The sequence below is a fragment of the Atractosteus spatula genome, chromosome 1 (assembly GCF_055471065.1).
Source record: "Atractosteus spatula isolate fAtrSpa1 chromosome 1, fAtrSpa1.hap1, whole genome shotgun sequence".
In the NCBI taxonomy this organism is placed as follows: domain Eukaryota; kingdom Metazoa; phylum Chordata; class Actinopteri; order Semionotiformes; family Lepisosteidae; genus Atractosteus; species Atractosteus spatula.
This window is the reverse complement of record NC_142706.1, coordinates 67,419,192-67,444,811: the sequence shown is the minus strand read 5'-3', so window position 1 is coordinate 67,444,811 and position 25,620 is coordinate 67,419,192. Positions and strand designations below refer to the sequence as shown.

General features: G+C 36.4%; 1 protein-coding gene across 5 annotated transcripts in view; it reads right to left on the bottom strand.

Annotated features, from left to right (window-relative positions):
* Positions 1–24,409, bottom strand: part of ldb2a (LIM domain binding 2a) — a 119,887-nt gene extending 95,478 nt beyond the window's left edge. For all 5 annotated transcript variants that reach the window (XM_088917858.1, XM_088917875.1, XM_088917866.1 and 2 more), the window contains exon 1: positions 23,965–24,409. In XM_088917858.1, the coding sequence (XP_088773984.1) occupies positions 23,965–24,096 (132 nt within the window). In that variant the 5' untranslated portion in view covers positions 24,097–24,409. The remainder of the gene's footprint in view (positions 1–23,964) is intronic.
* Positions 24,410–25,620: the final 1,211 nt, after the last annotated feature.

The following is a 25,620-nucleotide window of genomic DNA, read 5'->3' as shown; positions in this document are numbered from 1 at the left end:
ATGTAGTTTCAGACAAGAACCTCCATCTCCATGTCTTACAGCTTATATGCGACACATGATTCTGAGAGCAATATGAATTAATATTCCCAGTTTTGACAATTAAAAAAAAAGTTATGCACTGCTAATAAGTAGTGAAAAGTCTATTGTGACTGTAAGGATTGTTTTCTCCCACTTTAAAAACTGGGCTGCCTGGCAACTTCATACTAGATGGGTACAATTGGACAAATACATCATCACAAGTGCAAGTTACCATGATTGTTTTCTGCCCACAGTTTCTTACACAAACTGCTCCTCTTGAAGGATTGTTTGGCAATTAACTCCAAACATGGAAGACATAATTGTAATGACAATACAGTTAACATATGGCAAAACAGACAAAACACAATGACCATCCGACCTCCGCCCACTGCACCAACTGGCTTAAAAACTGATTTCAACTGATTCACCCAGACATGCTTCAGAACTGCACCTCACAGATTGCACCACTACTTTATACACCCACGCCTGCTTGGTGAAAAGAGATTGATAATACCAACTCCTCTTCTATAAGGAGTCTGTCCAACGAAGTCTAATCAAAGCCGGTATCATACTAGTAACAGTGCAGTTCCAAAATGGTGAACAGGGTTCCCTTTCATACTGCGATGGCCCCTAGAATGTCGTTGTCTTCTTTTCATGATATGCATCCCATGTGCCTCTAATCAATCCTGTGCAATAACCCTTTTAGCCATTAATCTCCAAACTCAATAGGTATTATTCTAGTGAAAATACCATTAATATGTCAAAGAGGTATCTCCCAATTCAAACATCATGGCTGATATTGCTGCAGTTTTGTTCTCAAACTGTAGGCGGCTTTTGTCATAGGAACTATTAAAACAATTTACCCTCACACTAAAACCTCTTTCATACTGCCACCTCACTTGTCACTGTGAGGTGACATTTGTCATATCCTATTCTGGGTATCACCTGCAGGGTGAAACATGCCCCCACACTGCTACTGTAGCTGCTCTTTTCCCAAGTATGTTTGACCAATGAGCTGCAAACATGGTAGGTGTCATTCTAATTTCCTTAGTTTACCTGCGGTTAGGAACTTGCTTGGAAGCATTTGCTTTGCCAAGAGAATCCTGCCCTACAAATCACATCCCTCCGACACAGCTGAGCCAGTTGTGCGCTGTCACTTGGGAAATCTCAGTCACAGTCAGCCAGGCACATGAGTGCATTTCTTAATGGATTAACTGATATCATGGGTTAATGCTTACAACACATTAGACAAGATTACAGCCAAAAACATGTTGTCTTTACCTGTTACAAGTCTAAATGGGGACAATGCAAACTGAAAGAATATAACTAAATAATTATTCCAATGCTAATGTTCTCGCTGGATTTTAAATTACAGTTACAGCTGGTATGAAAAGAAAAGCATTTCTCTATTACCACTAAGTGTCATAACTAGCCTCTCTTCCCAACACTAATCTTTGTTGCAGTGCATTCCGTAAATGCATGTTCTATCAATTATTTATGAATGATGTTCTCCATCATGTTTCCTGCCATATTAAATAGCTGCAACTGAACAGCTTAGAAAAGTAATTTTGAGCAAATAGTCACCCCACATAAAACCCAATAAACTATGATCTCAGACCAAACTGTAAATTTATCTCAATCAGAGCTCCAACCCTAAATATTCCTCTGAAAGGCCCTGGAGGTTTTGGAGTGAAAAATACTTTAATAAACGCTGAAAGGGAATCTCTTTTCCATTTTAAATACACATGAAAATAATGCTCATTTCCTGCTGCCCAAATACAGCACTAGGGACGCACCTCTGACTTCTGACCTTTGGCTGGTATACAAAGCTACAATACAGGGCTTCTCTGAGAGTCTCTCTTTCAACAGCTATTGTACATGCCCTGTGGGTGTGCCCCAGCATAAAGGGGTCATTTCCTCTGTAATTTCAGAACTCCAAAAAAAAAGACTGGTCCATCTCTGATCAGACAAAGCACCAGGCTGGCGATTTTAACAAAGAGAATTTCAACATCCATGTTGTAAAACGAACCATGTCAACCAGACAATGTTCATCTGTGGTCCCTTCTCCCTCCCAGCTGAACTGAACTGAACCCTCTCAGTGGCCAGCTGGTGTGGTGAGGATTCTGGCATTCACACAGTGTGAGGAGGTTTTGAATATTTGCATAGGTAAGAGAAGGCATGCCTCCAGGCTAGTGAAGGACAGCATGGAGTCACAGACAACACATTAAAGATTCAAAGCTGCCAAATGATGAAGATTAAATAAAAATTAACTTAAAGAACTTGAATATGACAAGTTATATTCAAAAACTGACACATACTAGATATATGTATGGAATTAAAATACAAGAAGGCCCATTATACTGTAAACAGTGTGCAGAAATATCAGGACTACGTAGCACAGAAATAAAAAAGTAATGTTTAAGTAGGCTTTCCTCTACTCCTCTGTATTATGGTTCACAGTGGAGTTTCAGCAATACTGTACCTTTACTGCAGTAATAACTGCTATGCCACTGGTTCAGCTACAGTATGCACATCCTGCAGCAGTATACAAAGTCATTTTCAAGTACTATAGATGGATTATTTTTCTAATTTTTATTAATAAGTTTGAATTTTTACATGCAAATACCTAATGTTTTATTGGGGAGGTTCTTCAACTTCAGTCACAGCATGTTTGGAATTTACTTCAAGAACCCTTTTACATTACAGAAGTATTTGGATTTTATGAGAAACAGAATATTTGCCATGATTGTTACTTTTTTAATTTAGTGCAAAACATATACAAAACTTACTGATGCATCTTACACAGAATTCTTCACTTTTTTATAATTTTTCATTTTGTACTCAACCATATTGAAAGTATTTAATTTAATTACTGCTTCAGGTCCCATTTCATAGCAACAACTTCTGCACTGCAAGGTGAAAATGGAGAGGTTGAGACCTGTTCCTCGGGATTGCCCATCCATCTTTCAGGCACGCTATGGGCTCCGCAGCACCCGCTAGGAGAGCTGCCCCTGACTGGAGGAGCAGTGAATCTCTCACTAGTGTCACCGTAAGCCTGCAGGAGCCCGGGAAACCCGCAAGACTCACTATTTGCCACAAAACCAGGTCCCAGGTGACTTTGGGACATGGCACGGAGCCATTCACTTCAATTAAACTGTTCCAAAATCCCATGTTACAGTATATACACGGTTACTCTCTGGGTTCCAATTGCAAGTTGGAACTTATGTGTTACTATGTATTATGTACCGCTTTGTAATGTACTGCCTACATTGTGTGGTGTTGCCTGTTGTACTGTGCATGTCCTGAGAGATCAGCACAAATAAGAAATCCAATGTACATGTGTACATATGGCAAATAAACTCCTTTACCTCTATTCTCAGTTGACTTATCTGGTTGAATAGCGGATTAAGAAAATAATCATCTTGACCCTGGTACCGATGACACCGCCAACTCACCAGTGTCACTTACGAAACATCGATCACACTCAGCTAGTGATAATTTCTGGATCACAGTATCTGCGTTTGCAGCGAGTGTGTATACTGGTTGAGCCACTCAGAACCCTGTTTCCCAGAAATATTGCATACAAAAACTCCTGCTGGACACAGCTATAAAAATCAACTCACACGCACAGGAAACCCCCAATTCACCAATTCAACAGTAAATGGTAATGGTTCAGGGTATTGCCATTAGAGCAACAATCATTTTAAAGGCAATTGTTAAAGTTTTAATTTCACATGTTTTAAAACTGCTCATTTAATTGTATTTCATCTAGGGTATAATCTTTACTGTGGAAATGTAATTACTGAAAAACAAAAAATGATCAGATTTACAAAATATGCATAAAGCATTGAATTTACATTCTCTTGTGTGAAGGAAGGAGACAAAGGGAAGCAGACAGGCAATTTTAAACTGGGAAAATCATGGGTAAATTGAAAACCTTATAAAAAGAGTGAAATGTTTATAAAATGTTGTTTAGTGATTGAGTTTCTTAAGGTAGTGTGAAACCAAAAGTAACAGGTCTGATACAGTCATATAACTTACACAGAGTAAGCTAAAACACAAACAAAAGAACATTAGATATTATTTTTTTCCAAATGTACCAAATGCTTCTTTGGGTATGTATTATAGTATTTGCCTCCATTAGCAGTAAGATGGCTTACTGGAATGATTGATTTTCTAGTCAGCGCTTTGACCTCAAGCGCTGTTTCACAGGGGGGAGAAACCATGAGGTGTGCAAATCATTTGCCTTCACAGGGAATTATGGACTGAGACCATGACTTTGTTACAGAGACCTTTTCCACCGAGTTTCATTTTCTCACAAGTCATTCTTTGGGGCTATAAATCAGAACATCTGCCACAACTGCTACATTTTCTCACTCCAAAGACCCACAAACATGAGAGACAGAGCGCCACGGCCATGCATGCTGGCTGCTGCCCCACAGCTCCTGGATCCCGGATTCAGTTCCGCACTTGGGTACCTTCCTAGTGGAGTTAGTATGTCCTCCCTCGATGCTCCTGTTTGGACTGTGTACATGCCCCGAAATGGACTAGTATCCCATTCAAGGGGTTACCTTACGCCCTGTGCTTACAAGGTGCGGTGACCCCTACCAGGAAGAAACAGTATTCTGATAATGGAACAAGTAAAGGTTTATTTCACGCTGAAAGGAAAAAAAAAAAAGAGAATATTTCGTCCACGGAGCGTTTTTCAGCCGCTGCTCCACAGCCAAAATGTTGTATCTCTTTTCTTTTCCGTTCAGCATGAATTAAACCTTTACCTGTTCCTTTGCGGCCTACACATGCTGATGCAGCTACCTACTTGGTATTCTGATAATGGACAGCAAATTGAAACTCGCCTCTATTTACTGGATTACTGTACATGCTTAGAATTCAAACTCAATATTGTAAGAGCTCTATCTTGTTTAATTTGCACTTAAGTCTTAAAAACATAAACAAATGTTAAAAAAGAAAGTAGCTGGCAGCCAACAGGTGTGCTAAAAAGCATGGGGAAATCCTTTTTTCAAACTGCAGCCGTAAACTAGCTGCCAGAACTCTGCCCTGTCTTGTTACATCCATCACTGCCTACGGCACCTCACTCCGGCCGATTTGTTTTTCACCGCAAAGCGGAGTCAATAATCCTTCAATCAGAAACTACTGGCCTGCTTATCTCTCTGTCCTCAAATAACCCCACCTCTTCCACAAAAAGGATCGAACAAAATGTGTCCAAACCGAACGCGAGTACAACGTACAATACTGTAAAAAAGGTGCCGTCCTCCAGATGAGACGCAAAATTGTGGTCCTGACTGTCTATGGTCATTAAGAATCCCAGGTTGTTTGTTGAAAAAAGTAGGACTGTTACACCAGTGTCCTGGCCAAATATACCCCAGGTCTTTACCAATCATGGCCTCCTGATACTCCCAGTCTAACAGTGGCTTCATTATTCTGTCCTCCTCCACACTGATAGCTCATGTGTGGCAAGTGGACTGCTATTGCATTATCCAGCTGGGGCAGCACACTGGTGACGGTGGAGGGGAGTTCCCATTAACTGTAAACTGCTGTGAGTGGAGTGCCCACAAAAGCGCTATATAAATGTAAGGAATTATTATTATTATTATTATTATTATTATTGAATCATCAAGGTCAAGGACCTTGAAAAATATGTGCAAAAAATACAGTAGTTGTCCTAGAGAAAAATATACATTAAATTGCATTTAAAAAGGAGCAAAGCAACTTTGGAAAAAGCTGTGAAAACTAATAAATCATTCTTCTATCAAAGAACATAGATTGAAGACAACAAGTGTCTGGACCATAACTAAAAATCAAATTAAGAGGGAAGAGAAAACAGATACATTGAACCAGATTTAAAAAAAAAAATTTTAAGGATTTTGGAAAATGGTCAAATGTTTCTGGCATTGTTTTTATTGATTTTTTCAGGAATGTCCGGAATACACGGTCGCAACTTTGGCTTTTGCATAAGCACTACATCACTTCATTAGTGAGTGAATTGATTAACCATAGGGGGTGAGGTAATTTAACCTGCTGTATGTCAAGACAGTCAAGTAAGAAAATGAGAAAATGAACATATTAAGTGAACAATGCCTTCATGCCATCAGTATGCTAAATGCTGGAATGCAGGAGGTCAACACACTGTTATTGGCAAGACTTTAGAGCCAAAGACAACCCATCAAAGACAGGCCATGATCTGGCAGACCATGAGACATGGCACCTCAGTGTGATGGTAAGGCCAACAGTGACCAAGTAGCAGACCTACATTTGCTTGATTTACCTTCAACTGACAACGCTACATTGATCGATCAAGTCCTAGTGCAGTATCTCACCTGCGACCATTCCTGTGGGCTCATCCTGTGACAAATTCTTGCAGGACAATGCAGGTTCTTGTACAGCTCATGTAACCACTGAATATTTGTGCGAGGGCTAGGCTGACAGAGAGAACATACGGCTCAGTGAACTGGCGCATGCTTATACAGGCTCCAGAAGATGAATGGGACAGAATCCAACAAGATTAGCATTACTGGCAGCACAGATCATTTCTATTGCCTGCAACGGTGGCCATACACAATACTGGCCTCTGACTTTCACAGCAGGTCCCCTGCTGATCAACCATTTTGATGACAAATAGAAAACCTTTAGACACCTGTTACATAAACAATATCTGACGTTTGCTGCAATCATACTTTATACTTTTCACATCTATATATAAATATGAACTTGTTAAACTGAATAAATCACGTCCTATATTGATTAGATACAAGGAGTAATGGAGGTTTATTAAGACACAAGAAGAAAATAGACATTCAGCTCATTTCAGTGAAAATTCAGCATGTCTAATAATATTTTTAATGCCAAAATATATAACATCAATAGCAAACAACATACATTTCACATCCCAGTACACTAAAGTGTGTATCTATATGAACATACCTGTATAATATTTTGATGATCAGTTATAATTTGAATGTATAAATTAATTAATTTTGGGATAATTGCTGTATATATTTAAAAAAACAATTTCTAAAAACGAATTTAATGTTACATAAATTCTAATATACACAATTCATTATCAATACTAAAGAAAGCTTCTGTATTAAGTGTATGAAGACAATATGCTTCCCTTAGTAGTAACAAAAGATCTACTCTTTTAAAACAGTCACAGTTTCAATACGCAGAAATCAGAGAGAGAGATCATGCTTAATTTTATTGAAATGTCTTGCAGCTGGGCATCGTTATTATTTACATTGTGCTTTTTTAGCAAAATTGAGAAACTCAACACTACAAGTTAACGTAGTGGATTACCTTTTGACACACAAACCAGTATAGTGCTGAGAAACAGCTTGTCACTCCTAGTTTGTTAGGGATGACAAACTTATTCTCAGCACTGTACTACTGTATATCATGTACAGGTTTGTGTGTCTTTTCAAGTCTAAAAACATTCCCTGTAGTGCCGGTGAGCCAATCAAACCATTTGCCTTGTCCTTAGTCTGTATTGAACAAGGAGACTTTCAAACTTAGTCTTTTTTTCTTTATGGAATCTTACCAAACAGACTTATACTTCATGTATAACATTTATATAGTTCAGGTGGGTAGGTACGTCAGCATGCATAGGCTGCAAAGGAACAAGTAAGAGGTTTGTTCCATGCTGAAAAAAAAAGAAAGAAAACACAATGCATATGCCAAGATTTATTTTTAATTTACATAAAAAGGTCTATGCATAAATCCAAACTGTTTGTAAAACAGGTGAAAATGGCATGGATAGTAAAAGGATTTAGGGGTCTGCAACTTTTCAGGAAGTCAGCTAGCTGGTGCAGAACTGCTACAGTAAATGTGAGAGTTTGATGTTTGGATAAGACACTATTTTCTCACAATATGCAGCTGTTTGTTATGTAGAATTATTATACAGAACAAAAATCCATATTTCTCTTTGGAGAATGTGGAATACTATGAGCTACTGTACACATTAGAAAACAGAACATTTTACTTTTCAAGCCTGAAGTTACACAGGAATAGGTTTTGACAGTGCTTGGAAGGAAGACAAAATTGGGATCATTCCAATATGGCAGCATCAGACAGCTAACGACTTTCAGCAGTTTGTGAAAATGGAGATGCATACATAGAGCTGTGGCACTAAACAGTACACTGGAATCCCTTACTTTCAAGCATACTTTACAAACATTTGAGGCATTCATTACAAGGACTATGACAGGGCATTAAAGGGAAGCATGACACTATTAGCATGCTGTTAAGCATGAACTATTATATATTTATTCCTGAAAAAGTGTCTGTTTGGTCATGTAGTACTGGGAACCACAAAGAGGTTCACATTTATGTCATGTCCAGGTTTAAAATGGAATATTGTGAACTGATAAAAGTGCCTAGAAAAGGACAACAGAGTTAAAAAAAACTGAGCCATCAGCAGAGCACACTAATTTCACATAAAAATATGGAAAGCCATCAAGACCAAGAACAAATGTTCTATAACACTTTATAAAATTAACAATCTACTTTAAAACCAATGTTGCATTTAATCACTTATGCAGAGCATGAAAACTGACCTTCTGAGTATCCCACACAAGAGAAATGATCACATTAGAATACATAAAAATACCCTTTTTCTTTCCTACTGTGAGCAACTGTAAGCAGCTTTAAAAGTTGCAGAAGGGATAAAACTTTTCATATATTTTGTGTGAAATAAAGTTATAATACTGATTTTATTGAAGAACCTTGAATTTAAAAATATATATAATTAATCAAAAAGTTTATGAATTGCATGCCAGAACTTCCAGATCAGAAATCTGAGTTTTTGAAAAGGAAAAACAGCTAGTAAAATAGAATTCCTTTAGTATTTCTTTCACAGTAAATTCAACATCTCAACTATTATTTATAATGAGGGCAAAAATATTTTCAAATTAAAGGAAACCCCGAGATCTGCCAGGAAAAACCTTCAAATAACCCTTTACAGAAAATGAATTCCAGAAGAAACCGAGTCATGAAGCCAAGTTCAGTCTTTGAAATGTTATATAAAACATTATAAGCCTCTGTATTCGGTATGTTTCTTCACTAGTACCATTGTATTCTCAAGTGGCTGGAACAATCATATACTGTTCTCCTATTCCTCATCAACAGCAAGATTGGAAGTGGCTTCCCTTATATACAGTGTGTAACCAAAGCTCTACTTATTCCTTAAAAGAAAATCAAGCAACATTGTTTGGGCCTGATCTGTCAGGCAAGGATCTCAGCATTTCAACATATTACACAATGTATGGGCATTTTACAAAACAGACAGGGTATTCTATATCAGCATATTTCAATTTTAAGACATCTAATATGCTTAGTGAAGTCACAGCTTAACTCCTCAATTTAATTGTAACAGTAAACTTATTTCTTCTAAAAATGTAGCGTTAACAACACACAATAAGCTGTAGTAAGAAATCACATTGTCCACTATTGTTCATCACTGAACATAAATTACATGACTCCAAAATGTATTGGGATTGCTGTAAATTGGTAATGCAATAAGTTTAATTCTCAGTAAACACAAGCTGTATTATCATGATCTATAAAAACAAGAGGGAATGCAAGTTGCAGGTGCTAAGCAAAGTTTTCAACAGAGGCTTACTGAGGAAGGCAATTAAATTCAGTGTACTGCTGGAGAACATTCGACAATGTTTCAAAAGGAAATAATATTTTTGTAATAATGTGACATTTAGACATACTAATTAAATATTCAATTAAAAGAAGAATTTCATTACTCTCTTAGTGTAGTTCTCATTTTAAAGAAAAAGGCATCACATGTCATTTATCCCTTTACTATATTTACCGTAATTCTTAAAAAATAGGGGGTTTTCTTCTTCAATCGTTGGATGTTATGTCTGCTCAGAGAGATCCTAAGGGTCCTACTGCTTCTTTTTCTTTCTTACTTCATAAAAAGTCACAATTTAATGATGCCTCTTATTAATACCATGGCAAGTAAGTGCTCCTGGAAATTCATGCAGCACTTGTTCCCTGAGCTGGTGTCAGAAGGTATATGGGTTCTATCACCTACTTCAAACTTTGTTCTCCAGTTTAATAAACCATAATGGTAATGACATGAGAATACAGAAAAGTGACAGTACAATAAACAAGCACTGAAATAAGTATGAAGTACTAGAATATAATAAAAGCCATGTTTCCTTCGGGTGGAGCGGTGGCACTGTGGCTAAGGATCTGCGCCTGGAAGGTTGCCGGTTCAAATCCCATGGCCGGCAAAGGAATCCTACTCTGTTGGACCTCTGAGCAAGGCCATTAACCCCAGCTGCTCCAGGGGCACCGTATAAACGGCTGACCCTGCACTCTGACCCCTAAGGTTCTCCCCCCCTGTCTGTGTGCCTGTGTGTCTCATGGAGAGCAAGCTGGGGTATGCGAAAAGACAAATTCCTAATGCAAGAAACTGTATATGGATAATAAAGTGATCTTATCTAAATTAGGACAGTAGGTGGACAGTTCTTGTCTAAACCACATACCCCAGAGAGCACTGGAGAATGACCTGCCATCCTCAGTCACCTGAACAACTGATGGAAGACTGGCTGACTGCTTCACCCATCTTTCAGTTGTAAGACTATCCCCACCTACTACAATTACAAAGTGGTAAGGATTGGTCATTCCACAGCCTTTCTGTTCCTGTACTACTGTCCTGCTACACACGCTGCTGGCTACACAGTATCAAGATGAATATAACAATTTATGTCCTACAGTACGTGGAGAATCATGTCAAACTGAATACGGTAGCATACTGTTTCAGCTACTGGTATTTCTGAACATTCTCCCCCAGTTGAAAAACTAATTTACCTCCATAAACCAGAGATGTTAATACACAGTTTTGCTTTGTCTAAAGTAGCCACAGTTAATTTGTCTTGTACCTACGACCTTCTCATCATCATACTGAGTACTACATATTAAATCCATAACATGTTAAATTCACACTAAAGTGAATTATAAGAACAATGTCCCATACAACATTTTTTTTTAAATCACTCTTTTCTACTTTATCAAAAATTACCTGCTCACTGTGATCCCCAATGACCCTGTATTAGATAAAGCGGTTTAAAAAATGGATGGATGGAAGAATCTAAGATTTTTTAAATTAGACAACATAAAAATATGCACCGTTATCATTGCTGGACCTCAGATTTTCACAGTAAAAATCAACTGGGAAATTCTGGGTATGCTGATCTCAAAGTGTCATTCACTCTTTCCTTTAAAAAATGATCACTGTCAAACAAAAATAAAAAAGTGGACTTGGGAAGAAAATTATCACCCTCATAACACTGTCAATAGCTGGTAAATAAGATCTTTATTTTGTCAGGAGAATGGAGACAAACTGGTATGCTGTCCTAGAGCCAGTGATGAATAGACAAGTCAATTAACTATAAAAAGCTTGGCAGTTCATGTAAACTAAACTGGCCAATCACAACTGGCCAAATCACACGTTTATTCAGGATGAGCCTGTTGCCAATATGCGCTGAGCACCTAAACTTTGCCAAGACCATTTTTTGTCCTTTTATTATTAATCTAAGAGTTTTCAAATGCAATTAAGTGAGATTTTGGGAGTTTTACGTGTGCAGCAAGTTCCCAGTACAGCGTTTGTAATCTCTCCGATTCAAACTAGTACAACTGGAAGCACATCCTGCGACATTCTAGTCTAAATCTCAGCCTACATAATGCAAAACTGAAGATGAAAGCCATTTTGGCTTTTTGGAATACTTTGTTAATATTTTTTTTAAAAGGTCAATGTCTGAGGATCTTAAATGTTCAACGTTCAAAAATCATTCAAATTCTGATGTCTCATTACATTCCCCTGGTCTGGTATCTTGCCAAAGAGAATAAGGGGCCACTTTTTATAAGTAAAACAAGTGTTACAAAACTTTTGCATCTATTTTGAATCCATTGTAGTTTTAATAGTTAAGACCACTTACTACTGGCAAAACTGTAATATTTAACAACTCATGAAAGAGAGAGATTGATCCCTCTGCAGAGTGATAGTCTTGCATCTTTAACTGCATGTCAGATATTCCAAATTTCTAAAACCAATTAAAAATGCACTAAGAAAGAAAATGTAGAAATTCTTATACTAATATATTAGCAACAAATGTGTCTGAAACCTTCATAAATATACAAAAGAAATCACACAATCTATCAGCTTCATTTGACGCTATTTCACAGCTAAATCTTTATAAGAAATGTAGCATATGACCTGCCATTGAACCTCAAGGTCTAATTTCTTTCCTAAGTCTTAATTACCACCTTGGCCACTTTGGCATAAAATTAATTTATTAAACATGGTGACTGGGCAAGCATAACTAAAATCTTTTTTTTTACTTCAGAGTGAAGAATTCTGCTTTTTAAACTACTTTTTTAGGGTTAACCTTCCACAAGAAAAAAAGGACAAGATTCAACCCATTAACTTATTCAATACATGGTAATCCAAAAGTAATGTCTACATACTACAAACTAAATTTAAAAAATTGAAGCAGACTAAAAACTAGGATAGTCCTGTAACTTACAATAGTCATTTCAAGATAAAATTGAAAATAAATGTAAACAATTTCATCCTTTACAGACATAATCATATATGAAAGCAAAGGTTACTGAAAAAATTGAATTTCTGCTATCAGTTCAAAGGAGCAGTTCATATAATTTTTCATGTTAATTCAGTTATTACTTGTTGCACATCTTATGTTTCTCGCGGCAAGAATGATTTTTCACACTAATTACTCCAAGCCAGAAAGCTTCTCAAAAAACTTCTCACAGGCAAAACTGATTATAAGAAAGTCTGTTTCTGAAATAAATTAGCATCCTCCAGTTAAGTGCACATTGGTGAATCACTGTGAATTTATGTTATTAGCGTCTGTACACAAGATGTTCTTGCAAAGCCGCAAAATGAAGACAACTGACAGATGTAGGCTGCTGTTGTGGCTTTTAAAAGCAGTACCTCCAGTATGCTCTGCGCATGCTGCAAAAATACTTATTGAAACCAATCTGAATCCCTAAATCCTCTTGTTTTATCCTTAGACTGCAGAAAGCTTACACTTGGATGTCATTCAGAAAAAAGGAATTGACTCATGAACAACGGTGTACTAAAAGAAAGAAACAATTAGCTACAATACAGATTTGAATAAAAAAGGAGTTCATATGGTGGTTAACCTGTTTATCCTGCAGAAGCAGATAACCACAAAGTATGAGCCACAGCAGATAGTAGGTCAGGTCAGGTCAATGGAGTACAGAAGCCTGCAAAGATGACCAGGTGACCTGACATCTACTGTACACTGGCAGTCCCCATAACCCCTGAATCTGACTGCACATGTTCAGCTCCAAGGAATAAGGAAGTAAATCTTTCTCTAATGAAGATAGATTTCAAGCCATAGCCTCCTGAAGTAACCACTGCTATCGGCTGTAGTATTACACTGATTTTCACTCCACTTTGTTTTTTTAAATAGGTACCAAATTTGTATTGTTTAATTTTTAAAGATGAAAATCACTTCAAATCGGTTTGCTCTGAAACCCATTTCTTTATCCAAAGAGCAGATTTTAGTTGCATGATGGAGTCTTACTAAAAGGGCAAGTTAGTAGTGGCTCCAGAAACTTCTATTCTCATGATTTTTTAATACTTATAACTATTATAAATTCTGAATAAATTCATAATTGTATTTATAAATGTCTACTTAACATAGTGATCTTGGTAACCAATGTCAAAATATTCCTGTGAAAGCTAACAGAACTGTTTTTAAAATAAAAATAAAGTAGTTATTCAGTTGTACAGGCAACTAGGATAATACCACAGAACACTGAGATACCAAATCATCGTAGTCACCATTTTCTACAGAATATAAAAATACAAACCATATTCACAGACCGTTTATTCTAAACTTGCAATCTTGTCAAAACGAGAAAGCAGGCCTGCTGTGGTGGGTCTTTAAAAATATTAACAGAACTTTTTTTTCGTTACATTTTCAAATAAAAACAGGGTAATCACTATCATATAATGTATTTTTAACTTTCTGTCATTTAAGTCTATAAAGTGGGTTAAGATATGTTTTAACTATGACCAAAAGTCAAATAGTTAAAAAAATACAAGATGAAACACTGAAACAAATATATACTGTACATGGAACTCAACAATTATCAGTAAACAAAAAGATATTTCTATTTGTTCACAACACTTGATTCAGAATAAAAACTGTAAATTCCATCTCTGAATAGCACCATTAGGTAAACACCAACTTAAAGGCAAATAGAATATGCCACAGAAAAACTGGAATATCATTATTCTGCCCTTTGTATAAAACAGTATTTAAAAATTCAAGAACCAAAGCAAGGTGTTAAATAACATATACCACAGGGAAAACTGAAGAAATTAACAGCCTACTATGTGAACAACTGATATTCTGTAATAAGATCTTAAGGTGCCTCTTCTTTTCACTGAAGTCTATCTTATGCTTTAGGTCATAACAACTGTTAAAGAGTACCACACATGACTTTTTAGGTGTGCACAGTCACTACTGCAGTTGAGGGCATCAGCAGCCATATAATTAGATTTGAGCTAGCTGGATTTGTATTTGCTACATTGAAATAATTAAGCCTAACACCTTTTTTCTAAAATACTCAAATTATTCTTTTCAAATTATTCTTCAAAATTAAGTTTTACCTTTTTTGGTCTTAAAAAAAAAGTTGTTAAAACATTGCATTTTCTACAGGATTCAAAATACTGCCCTACCTCGATAAGCAACATTAAAATGAAGCAAACCTGAAAATAACTGAAATTAATCATAGGTTTTCCCTTTTTTTTGTCATACGTTCAATTAGTTTCAACAGGAACTACAGCTGTGGGTCAGCTACAAGTACGACCTGAATTACACAGCATATTTCTGACAAAGAAATAAATTAAATAAAGGCTTCTCCCTTATCTGTTATCAGTGCTGCACTGTTGGTGGGGAAGGAACTTTGGGAAAGTCACAGGAAAAAGGTGGGAAGCATTGTTAGAGTTTCCTGCTGGCCAGCCCGACACCTTATTGTTCGGTATATTTTTTTAGTCTATCGCTTCAAATCATGGCCAGTCCTGCAACATCCTCTTTCCTCCAGGAGCTGATACAATATTTATTGATTTGTGGCAAGTGTGTCATTACTAATGCTTTTTCTGTATTAGTAGCACCAAACACACTGTAGTACAGAAATCCAGTGGTGAACATGAATATTGCATCACAAAACGTTCTTTTTTGTGTCAGCGCGACCTGCAGAACCTTCACAGCAAACAGCAAAACAAAATGATCTGACTGTGCACGCAACCGAGTCCCGAGCACTGCAAAGACAATATCCAGTCCCATCTGAAGGAAAAGCTGGCCTCACCACGATGGAGGCTGACAAATTTAGACATAGGCATACTTAAGGGAAAATGTTAGAAGTTGTTAGCTATTTAAACAGCATTTCTACATTAGACTTGAAAGAATTGATTATGTGATTATTGAGTGATGATTATTTTTAGCACTAAACTGTAAAAAAGGCAAGATTTGACTTCTCTGCTTATAATGTAGTGACTTGATCTCCCTACCTTAAATATGCCACTGTTCCTTTTCATCCAGCTGAAATCCACTGGCACTGTAAAAACTCATATGGGATCCTACATCCCTACACAAGTTGACAAAATAAAATATAAAAACTGCTACAGTACCTCATTAGTTCAAAGTTCACACACTCCAAATGAAACTGCATCAACCACACAACTTCATCTATGTAGAACACATAAATGAAGTTTTTTTTAGAAGAAACAAAAGAGCACTCTGCTAAATAAAATGAACAGCTCTTGCCACGACTGCCCAGCAAAGACATGAGGCCCACAGCCAAGATCCCTTGTGCTCTACAGCAGGGAAAGAGTACATTACATCAGTGGACCCGACAGGACTGACACGGTTTCATTAGGAGAAGAAACCAGCTGAAAGAAACGACACGCATCAGATACCCTTCGGTAAACCACTGCACAATGAGCAGGTGTCAGAGCTGGTTGGGAGAAATCAAATTTGTGTTTGCTGTCATGTAAAAAAAAAAGGCATAGTACGAAACAAAAATGAACAAATGCTGAAATAGATCTCGACTCAAACTAACCATAATAAACTCATTGGCTTAGTGTTTTTGAAGCCGTGATAAAAGACACCTTGGAGTGGATTAACCCTTTATCGATCTATTTACAGAAGGTTAAAGCACAGGAATTGTAACATTAATAATTCTGATCATTTACATAAACACATTAAACACAAACACTTTAGGCAAGCCTGATACCAATCTCGAATTCTATTAAAAGGTGTTGTTATATCCATCAGCTCTATAGTCTCACAGCTTTATTTTTATTCCTCATCACTCCCTGAATGCTAACAAGTTCTATGCTAATACGCTTTGCACTAGTTGAGGTCAACAAGGCTCCTCCTCTGAATGTTAATCTGAAGCTTTATTTGTATGCAGAGAGGTGCTGGTATTTACAATACCTATTTAGCAGCAAAACTTCCTTTGCAAATGAACTACAAATTGTCCTAAAATTCATAATAAAGCCTAAAAAGTAGCTCGCAGGATATGTTATCCCAGAAATGGCAAATGTGAAGGGGAGTTCATTCAATTCAACAAATACACAATGTGTACCTATCTACTGTTCATACTGTATATATGCATGCAAAAACCCAATTTATGTTTTGATTTTCCAAAATTCTCTCTTAAAAAAAAGTGGTACCATTATTTATAACTACAAAGCAGTCTTATTCTCCTCAACATCTCAAGGTTCATGGTCTCAAATATGACTTTGTAATTAATCAACATCTTTCTATTACTCAACTCACAGTTAAAGTGAGGAAGTAGATTTGTTGAACCACTTTACAACAGACTCACCCTGCACATATTCATAATGCTTTACTGTTTATCCACTCATAGATACAGTACAAACAGACATAGAGCTTCCAAAATAAAATAAATCCCAAAATACATGCATCGAAGTCTTTATTTTAAAACCAGCAAGATAAATCATGATCCTTAAGTGCAAAAATAAATAACATCTAGCTATACAGTATATAGCCCTTTTCAACAGCTATAAAACTCAAATGGACTCAATATTATTCCAATTTTAAATGAGCATACGTACTTTCATGTTTATGCAATATACACTATAAAAAACTGGTCTATTTTAATTAGAGTTGGTTTTGGTATTGAGCTGAAATTGGTCTGAGAGAGATAGCTCCGCTTCTTAAACTTAGAAACCACCCTTAATACCTTAATACAGTATATTGTTTTAACAGTTTTGTTTCACCTTATATTCAATTAAATTGACAAATATTGATCCTCTCCTATTTTTTCTCATTTCATTACTGCAGATAATTAACCCCCTAAGTATACAATAAAGAGCATGTGTTATTTTCTCACAATTTTCTGTGAAGCATCAAATACCCTTGCAAGCAAGATTAATACGAGTTAGGCCGACTACTTCAACATTTCATTTGATCTTCTTAAGAATATTAACCCTTTGTTCATTGGGCATTATGAATATACATTATACATGGGGATTAGATACCCCATATTAGATATTTAATTCTCTCTACATGTTTTTGTGAATATTTATTAATATAAATACTGCAATGTTCATGTTCAGTCAATTAGAAGTCAGCAATTCCAGGCTGTGATTTGCAAGGAAGATCTTTGTATTTCTGAAACACTGCAATGTTTCAAAATCTCAAGTAAAATTACTTCTTGATAAAAAGCGTGTTTTACTCTCTTTAGACTGACTGCTTTACAGGCAGGTGCTTGCAGATAAGCCATTTAAGAAAGGACATTCTAACAAAGTTAATACTTAAGAATAAAATGCGTGTTTTTTTTTCCTTGTCACATTCTGCAAGCACCAAGGAACAAAATAAGAAGGCATGGGATTAACCAATCAGAATTAAGTTAAATTGTTGCACAATTGCATTCAATAAAAAGACGTCCCCAAATTAAATATTGCCACATGCAGTGGAAATCAGAAGGCATAAAATGCAGTGAACAACAGTTAAAAAGAAATATTAAGAAAATAAATAAAACTGTAAATTCCTGGTGTGCAGAAAGCGCAAATTAGAATTGAGCAAACCTAAAAATTGTGTGTTTCAACGGAGACATAAGTATGAGAGAGGGGACGTATTTTCTTTGATGTCCCTAGAAAGATGATCCCATAACTTTGAAGTCCTAAAAGCTAAAATGCTGAAGTCAACCAATGATATCTGTTCAGGGACTGGGAGCATGAGAAGGTCTAGGTCAGGGGATCCCTGGGAACTAGGAGAGCCAGGAGTTCTTTGAGACTGTAAGACAAAGACATGCTGAGAGTTATAAACTGAAGTTAAGATTCTGGCACCAGCAGAGGCAGAACTCACAGGGAGCTTCTGCGCTGAAAGAAGTGCCAAGGTCCTCCAACTGCAGGGTGATCCCAAGGACTCGAACTGCACCATCGTGGGCTCTTACGAAACCTATGAATTTCTGCTACAGATCTTTAATAGTTTAACCACAACGACTTTCACTAAAAACATTCAGATTGATGAGAAACCACTCCCCAGCCTTTTCTAGTTTGCCTGAAGTGAGATCATCGGAGCAGAAAGTCATACATACACCTAAAAGCGTAAAATGTACAAATAAAAAGAGCAAGACAGAAATTGGGAAATTTTTTTCTGTAAAAAATGCAGGTCATATACAACACACATTCAAAATGTGGGATATTACCAGAGATGATTAATTAACCCTGACCTTCATTTCATTATCACCACAGTTTAATCATTCCCTCTGTCACCTAATGCTGATTGACTTCCAAACTGAATTCATTAACTCCAGCAGGGGGAGTCCTTAGTTGCTCACTAAGAGATGAAGTAGGAAGATGCATATCTTTATTTTACTTAAATGTTACTGGTGGGTTCTTAAATTTGTTTTACAACAAAAAGTGGAGATAATAGCTCTAGTTCTGATTTACAAGTTCTCAAAGTCACTGTCATTTTATCTTATTCCAAATATGCATCAGTGCTGTGAACCCATTAGTAACAAACGTTACAATAATTACTATACCATCAGCGATCTGGGTGTTGTTGCGTTATTGGGTATTATCTTGTCTAGTGTGATATTACTTTTAAGACACAGAGTGTAACAGATCTGCTCCTTTATAATAGGCGTTTTAACACAGGTATGTTTTAGTCTGGTGGTCAATATTTGAGAGCTTTGTTCAATATAGAGTATAATCCAAATAAAATGATCACAAATTTATATTGGAGGGGTCTGTGTTCTGTAAGAAAGAGATTTGATTTATTGAAATGAAGTTAATTTATCCTGAACGGAAAAACCCAACTCATATGGCAGTCTACCCGGGGCAGCAAAATACACTTTGATCCAAAAGAATATTTCAGTTTGCCTTCAATACCCATGTGAAGAGGAAATCTGGTTAAAAATACACTAATCTGGAAGAAAAAAAAGATTCCTACCCCTGATATTTTTAACATACCAGTGCTAATGCTTCTTTCATAAGTTATGTACAGTATTATAAGTCTTCAGGGGCTTGCACCACTTCTTTTGAATAATTCATTATGTTGTCCCAATGTATCTATGCTGCTCTCCTCTTCTTAAAGTTGCAGTTTACTAAATTACAGTAAAACAAAAACTTTAGAAGTACACTACAGCCTTTGCCTTTATATGTAGTGTAAAGATGTAGTGTACTTCTAAAGTTTTTGTTTTACTGTATTTTTCCTTAAAGATACGTATACATAACCATATCAATAAATGCTTTATTTGCAAAATCTCAAAACAGCATGGAATGGCACAGCAATAAGGAGTGTACTTACTTTAAACCTGCCATTTAAGGAAACTTCATGATATTTAAGCAAAGGAAGCAAAAATAACACCTACTGCAGTAAATATGATGCATTTATCCAGAAAAACCTCAAAGAAAGTATATAAAATTTTCAATATATAAGTTATTACCTTACTCCCTCTTTATAAGATTTGTCTTTCATTTTCTGCAATAGGGCTATGCACATGATACAGCATAACAGCGTTAGGCAGAGAAGTCAAATCCTAGTCCAAAAGAGCCAGTCAGTCTGCAAGATATCACTGCAATTCTTGACAACTTTAACCACATCGTAATAAACCGACTTCTCCCTGCTCTTCAGGTGCTGCTGCTTTAAAAAAGACACACTAGGGTCAGATTTAACAGGCCTGATAAAAGGTTTTGGCACTGGCATACACTGGTAAACAATTTTCATTAGGTCTTCATATCCAATCATTAATAACTTGGTGGCTTATTAGGGGAACCCTGAAATAATATAAAACTCGCTGTTCTCTTGTGAAGTCAGAAATGCTCAGGTTACCATTTCCATCCTTTCCCAAGGGTTTTTAATGACATAGCATGTGGTTTATGGTGACACCCATCCCCAACTCTTTTCAGCCTCTGAGTAACTGGACTCATCTACCCTACCATGCATCATAGTCAGTGCTTACCCGTTTTCATCAGCACACAGATAGAGAATGTCTGAAATGCAAGTATCCTGAATATTGAAAATTGACCACAAATGTAATGTCAAAATGTCCAACTCTGCTTCTAATAGAGATATGTTTCAAATGCACAGTATAAATTTTAGAACATACAATTCAATTCTATGTGGATACGATAAATCCACCTTTCATAAATAAATGCGTAGCCGAACCCCTTTCCTAAAGGCTATTTACTAACTTTCATATGGTTTTGACCCCTGTACAAAAGTGACAAAAGCAATCTATACCATTTGCTACTGACATAAATAAAGTAGCACAGATTAAGCCTCCCTGGTGTAGGTCACACTGCTGAGTGACAAATCATCCTTTTTAAATCCACTGTGTGACCTGATTCAAAGACATCTAAACAGCTAACATAACAGTATATGTTCCAGAGTCAAATTAGCATATAAAATAATGTGGAACAATGCCTTCTTGTTGCAACTTCAGAGCTACACATCAAAGTAGAAGACCCTGCTTACCCTTTTTTCTGATGTAACAGTAAGTCGTTTCAGATGTTGGAACAGACACAGTCTCTCTCCCAGTTTTTGTGTCAACAACATGATTGTTATCGATGAACATCTTAATCTTTTGCTACTTTCATAAAGTACGAAAACAAGAGCTTGATAACATTCAAAACATGAAAAAAGGGCATCATGTATAAACTGCGTTTTAGATGTAGTGACTTCCACGTTTTGAGCATTGTTTTCAGTAGCAAATGAATCAAGCAGAGAATTCAGCAGCATGACACTCATGGCTAAAAAGGGAATTCTGGTAAATTTCAATAAGAAGCAAGATTAACAATTACTATTGATTCAAAATAAGAGGGTGATAGAAAAAAATAATTTTATTACTAATGATAAACCTTCTCCTACTAAAACTGAAAGGCGGTTTGTCGATAATTGCACCTATTTTGTGAATAATTTCACCATATTTTTAAAAAACTGTTGAATTCAGGTGGGAATAATATTGTACAATGTTAGGACATTAGTACATCACAACTGAGTGCTGGCAATTTCATCCAGACCTCAGTGAAAACACTATGCATCCAAATTATGTAAGAAAACACATTTACCTCAATTGTTTTACACATTTTTTTTACCCACAGCAAATATACTGGCCTCCATGTTAGTCTTCTTTGTTCAAATTGAGCTAAAGTGGTGGTCATTTTTAAAACATCAAAAATATCTGCATTCTAGTTTGAGGGAAAACGGGAGTCCCTTAAGTGTAAAGGTCTCCCTGATAAACATGAACAAACAAAAAACATACAAATTAAAAATCATGATGCTTTTACTTAATGCAAAACCAAGAGACAGGGAAAAGCATATCATTTTCAACAAAGCTGTCATAATACAGGAATATATTTGAATATACTTAATAGATATAAAAAGACTCAGTGAAACTCTGAATGCACAGAGAACTCTACTAAGCCAACACATTTCAAAAAATATATTGAAAAGGTTCACCATAAAGAATCCATTAACTCCACAGGTCACCATATGTTGACCCTTTCTTAAGGTGAAATGCAAGCTTAAAAGAGCACCTTTATTAAGGAGAAATAATACAAGAAATAAATTGAATGTATGAAAAGAAACACAGAGCAAAATAAGGGCATTTGGAAAATTCTGAATATTTAGACTTAATTTTAAGTTTTCTTAACTAATATTAGTGCTTAAAATGACGCACAACAATGACTGCAACATCAGTGGGTCAATGCGTTTTAGATTTTCATCTTTCACACTTGGCATTTCAGGTAGCAATTCTAATTATTACTTAATTTGGAATTTTGTACAATTCTTATAGTACTTTGCATCCAGTTTTTTCTTCATGAACATAGACATTTTCGCCATATTCAGTTTACCAAAGCTGAAATTAAAATTTCAGGAACATATTAAAATGACATGCATGATACTTTCTTGTTTTCTCTATTATTTCTTGGTCCACATAAACAGACTTTAATTGGTGTATCTGTACAGTGCAATTTATTTTACTCGTTTTCATTATACTTGTTTAAGGGACACCAGCCAGTAACTTATAAAAATCAACAAATCAATACATATTAATTGTACATATACACTGCTTAATTTACACATTATTTAACTGAAAGTACAATCAATGAATAAAAGCAGTCTATTTACAAAGGTTCACTGCAAAGTTATTTCAACATTTTTTCTTCCACAAATCCCAGTATTACAAAAAATGTGCGTCCAGTTAAGGATAATTCATTCCAGTCATATGGTCTTTAGGTACAAATAACATTTATGCCCACTTAAGCAGAGATCTATTAGTACCTTCTACAACTATTTAACTCTCTCTTTGTTAGCAAGTAACAAATTTCGTGATTTACTTTCTTTTCCTCAAAATATACATTAACCCATCCCTATGATTTAAACATTTTAAAAGAACAAGAAAGTTTTCAAAATGATAGAAGGCCTTTCACCCTGTTCAGCTCATATGGTTTTCAGTAGCTAATTGATCCAAGGATCTCATCCAGCCGTTTCATGAAAGAAGACAGGCTATCAGCTTCAACAACATGGCTGGCCTTAACTTGTTCCATACTCCCACAACTCTTAATGTATTATGAATGTAATAATAAAAGTGACACCAGTAGTAATTGTACTAGATACCATGTAGCTCTTAAAGAAGAGGTGACATATGTACTATTGTACAGAAAGACATACCTCCAACCTGTACTCTGAAAATCTGTACTTACCATGCTGGCAATAAATAAAATACAAATCTTTGCCTTGGGTGTACATCACTGTTTCCGTATTTCAGTAAACCACGTTTTAATAACTTTTGGTTCTGATAAGCTGGCCCCATTTGAGCTATTTAAACGAAATAGCTTATAAATTATGAAAAACGCAACTTCTGAATCGAACTTCTTACATTCATTGTGGTCACGTTTAAGTTATACGCAGAAAAGAACGCCTCTTATCTGAAACGGTTCATAACCATTAAAAAAAAACTGTTTTACAGTTATTTCTACAGAATCCCGTTCTGGCAACTGAACGTTACTAAACAGGCTACGTTTTAGGAAGAAAAGAGTAGGCTCAAATTGAGCACCTAAAACCTCTGCGGAATTTTCTTACACTTCGTTTTTGAAATTCCCCTACAGTTCACGACAGAGAGAGAGAAAAAAACCTCGAACCCGTTTCTACCCAGACAAGCCCCATCGAAAGCACAGCTTAAAAATGAACATGATCAATGTTCGTAGTTAAATACTTCTAAGTTCCATCCATAAAACGTGAACTGAGGCGTCCTACCTTTTCCAAAAAAAAAATCCCTTACCCCCCCCCCTCCCTTCCAGCAGATAGATACACACACACACACAAATAAGACGCATTCAACACTTGATAAACATCAAAGCAGCTTTTGCGAAGGACTCACCTCAGTCCGAGACTGAAGCCGTTTGTTCATCTCGTAGATCCGATACTCTGGCTGTACCATGTATGGCGTGTGTCTCCTGTAAAAAGGTCCAAAAGGAGAGGAGTAGAAAGGATCATGAGGTGTGCTGGACATCTTGCCTGCTCGCCGAGGTTCAAGCTACACAGCGCAACATCAACATCCATACAGAGCACATGGACTGCGATGCTCTGTATACACTGCCAGCTACCCAGTATCCAATCCTAGCAGCAGACACACGGCGCACGTTGAGAACTGCTGAGCAGCCCCGCTGCACTACAGCAGGAGAGGGAGGAACAGACAGAGAGACCGGATAGCTTCAGGCTGTACTGTTTGTTTTAAGAGAAGCACTTTGGAGAGGGGTCATTTCCTGTCCGTTCTCGGGACTAACTGGAAAACTAGAATTCCGCAAGCTGAGACACACGCATCTGAGGTTTGGTTTTAATTTTTCCCAGTTAGGACCCCTCAGGAACCTGGCAGCAAGGCTTGTTAGCATATAGGTGGTTAAGCAGCTGCCTGCCTTGCCAACAGACGCCCCCCCCTTCTCCTTTTCCACCCCATCCACTTTTGAAAGAATTGCGCTGGTGCTTTTTAAAAAAGTTTTCCTGCTTTTCAGCCTTATATCACGTTAATTGATGTGCAGAGCTATACCTCCAGCGCAAATGCTCAGCCACAAAGAAAAAATCACCGTTACTTAAATCTGACACTTAGAGACAAAAAAAATTGCCTAAAAATCAGAAACGTGTTATAGAAGCGTGACGAGACAGATGATAAAATAAGAAGGGGGCGTATTTTTTTTTTAAATTGTGTTCCAGAGTTCACTTGAGATGTAGCAAATGTTTACTGTTACTGGAATATAATGAAGCACCAGAAAATAATTTTAGAAACTAGTTCAGAAAGCTTTATCTCGTACGATGTACCGCGGGCAGAGGACGTTTTGGTTTCTCAGCTATGATACCTAAGAGTGTCACATGCGGCATCTGGAAGTGTGAAGCGGGAAATTCTCATAAACGTCCAATTCTATTACAATTACAGCAGACAAGAATTGCTGGCGTGTAATGAAATGCGGAGTTAAGCAGATCGAAAAGAAGCACATCTTTAATGGGAAAACAACCTTCATTTGAGACACAGATGAATAAAAAACACATGTTCGTGTTTAAAGTTGGTCTCCGATGGGGCTTATTAATTGATATAAAGGTTAAATTAATAAAGAAGAAACATAACTGAGCTAAACGTTGTAAATAAAAAAATAATAATGAGAAAAAATTCGAAACTTTAGGTTTGTTAAACAATGAAAACGTGATCAATCAGAGAATTTCTTGATTGATTCAATTTGCTTTCACCGTGGTAAAATAGTTAATTTCTATTAAAAATTTGGATTTTAAACAAATATTTTGCATTATCTAGCAAACAGCAGTATAAATTCGTACCCCAGTCAAAAAGAGGAGAAAAACATAAATTACACTGTTGATGAATTCATAATACATATAATAATATTTTTTCTCAAAATTCACCAAAAGGTATATTTCTTTGTAAGGACATTTGCTAAATAAAGCAATATTTGTGGTAATGTAGATGTGGTAGACAAAACCAAAGCTTCACAAAGCTCCCTTGTGAAAAAAAAACACAAAGCCTCTTTGT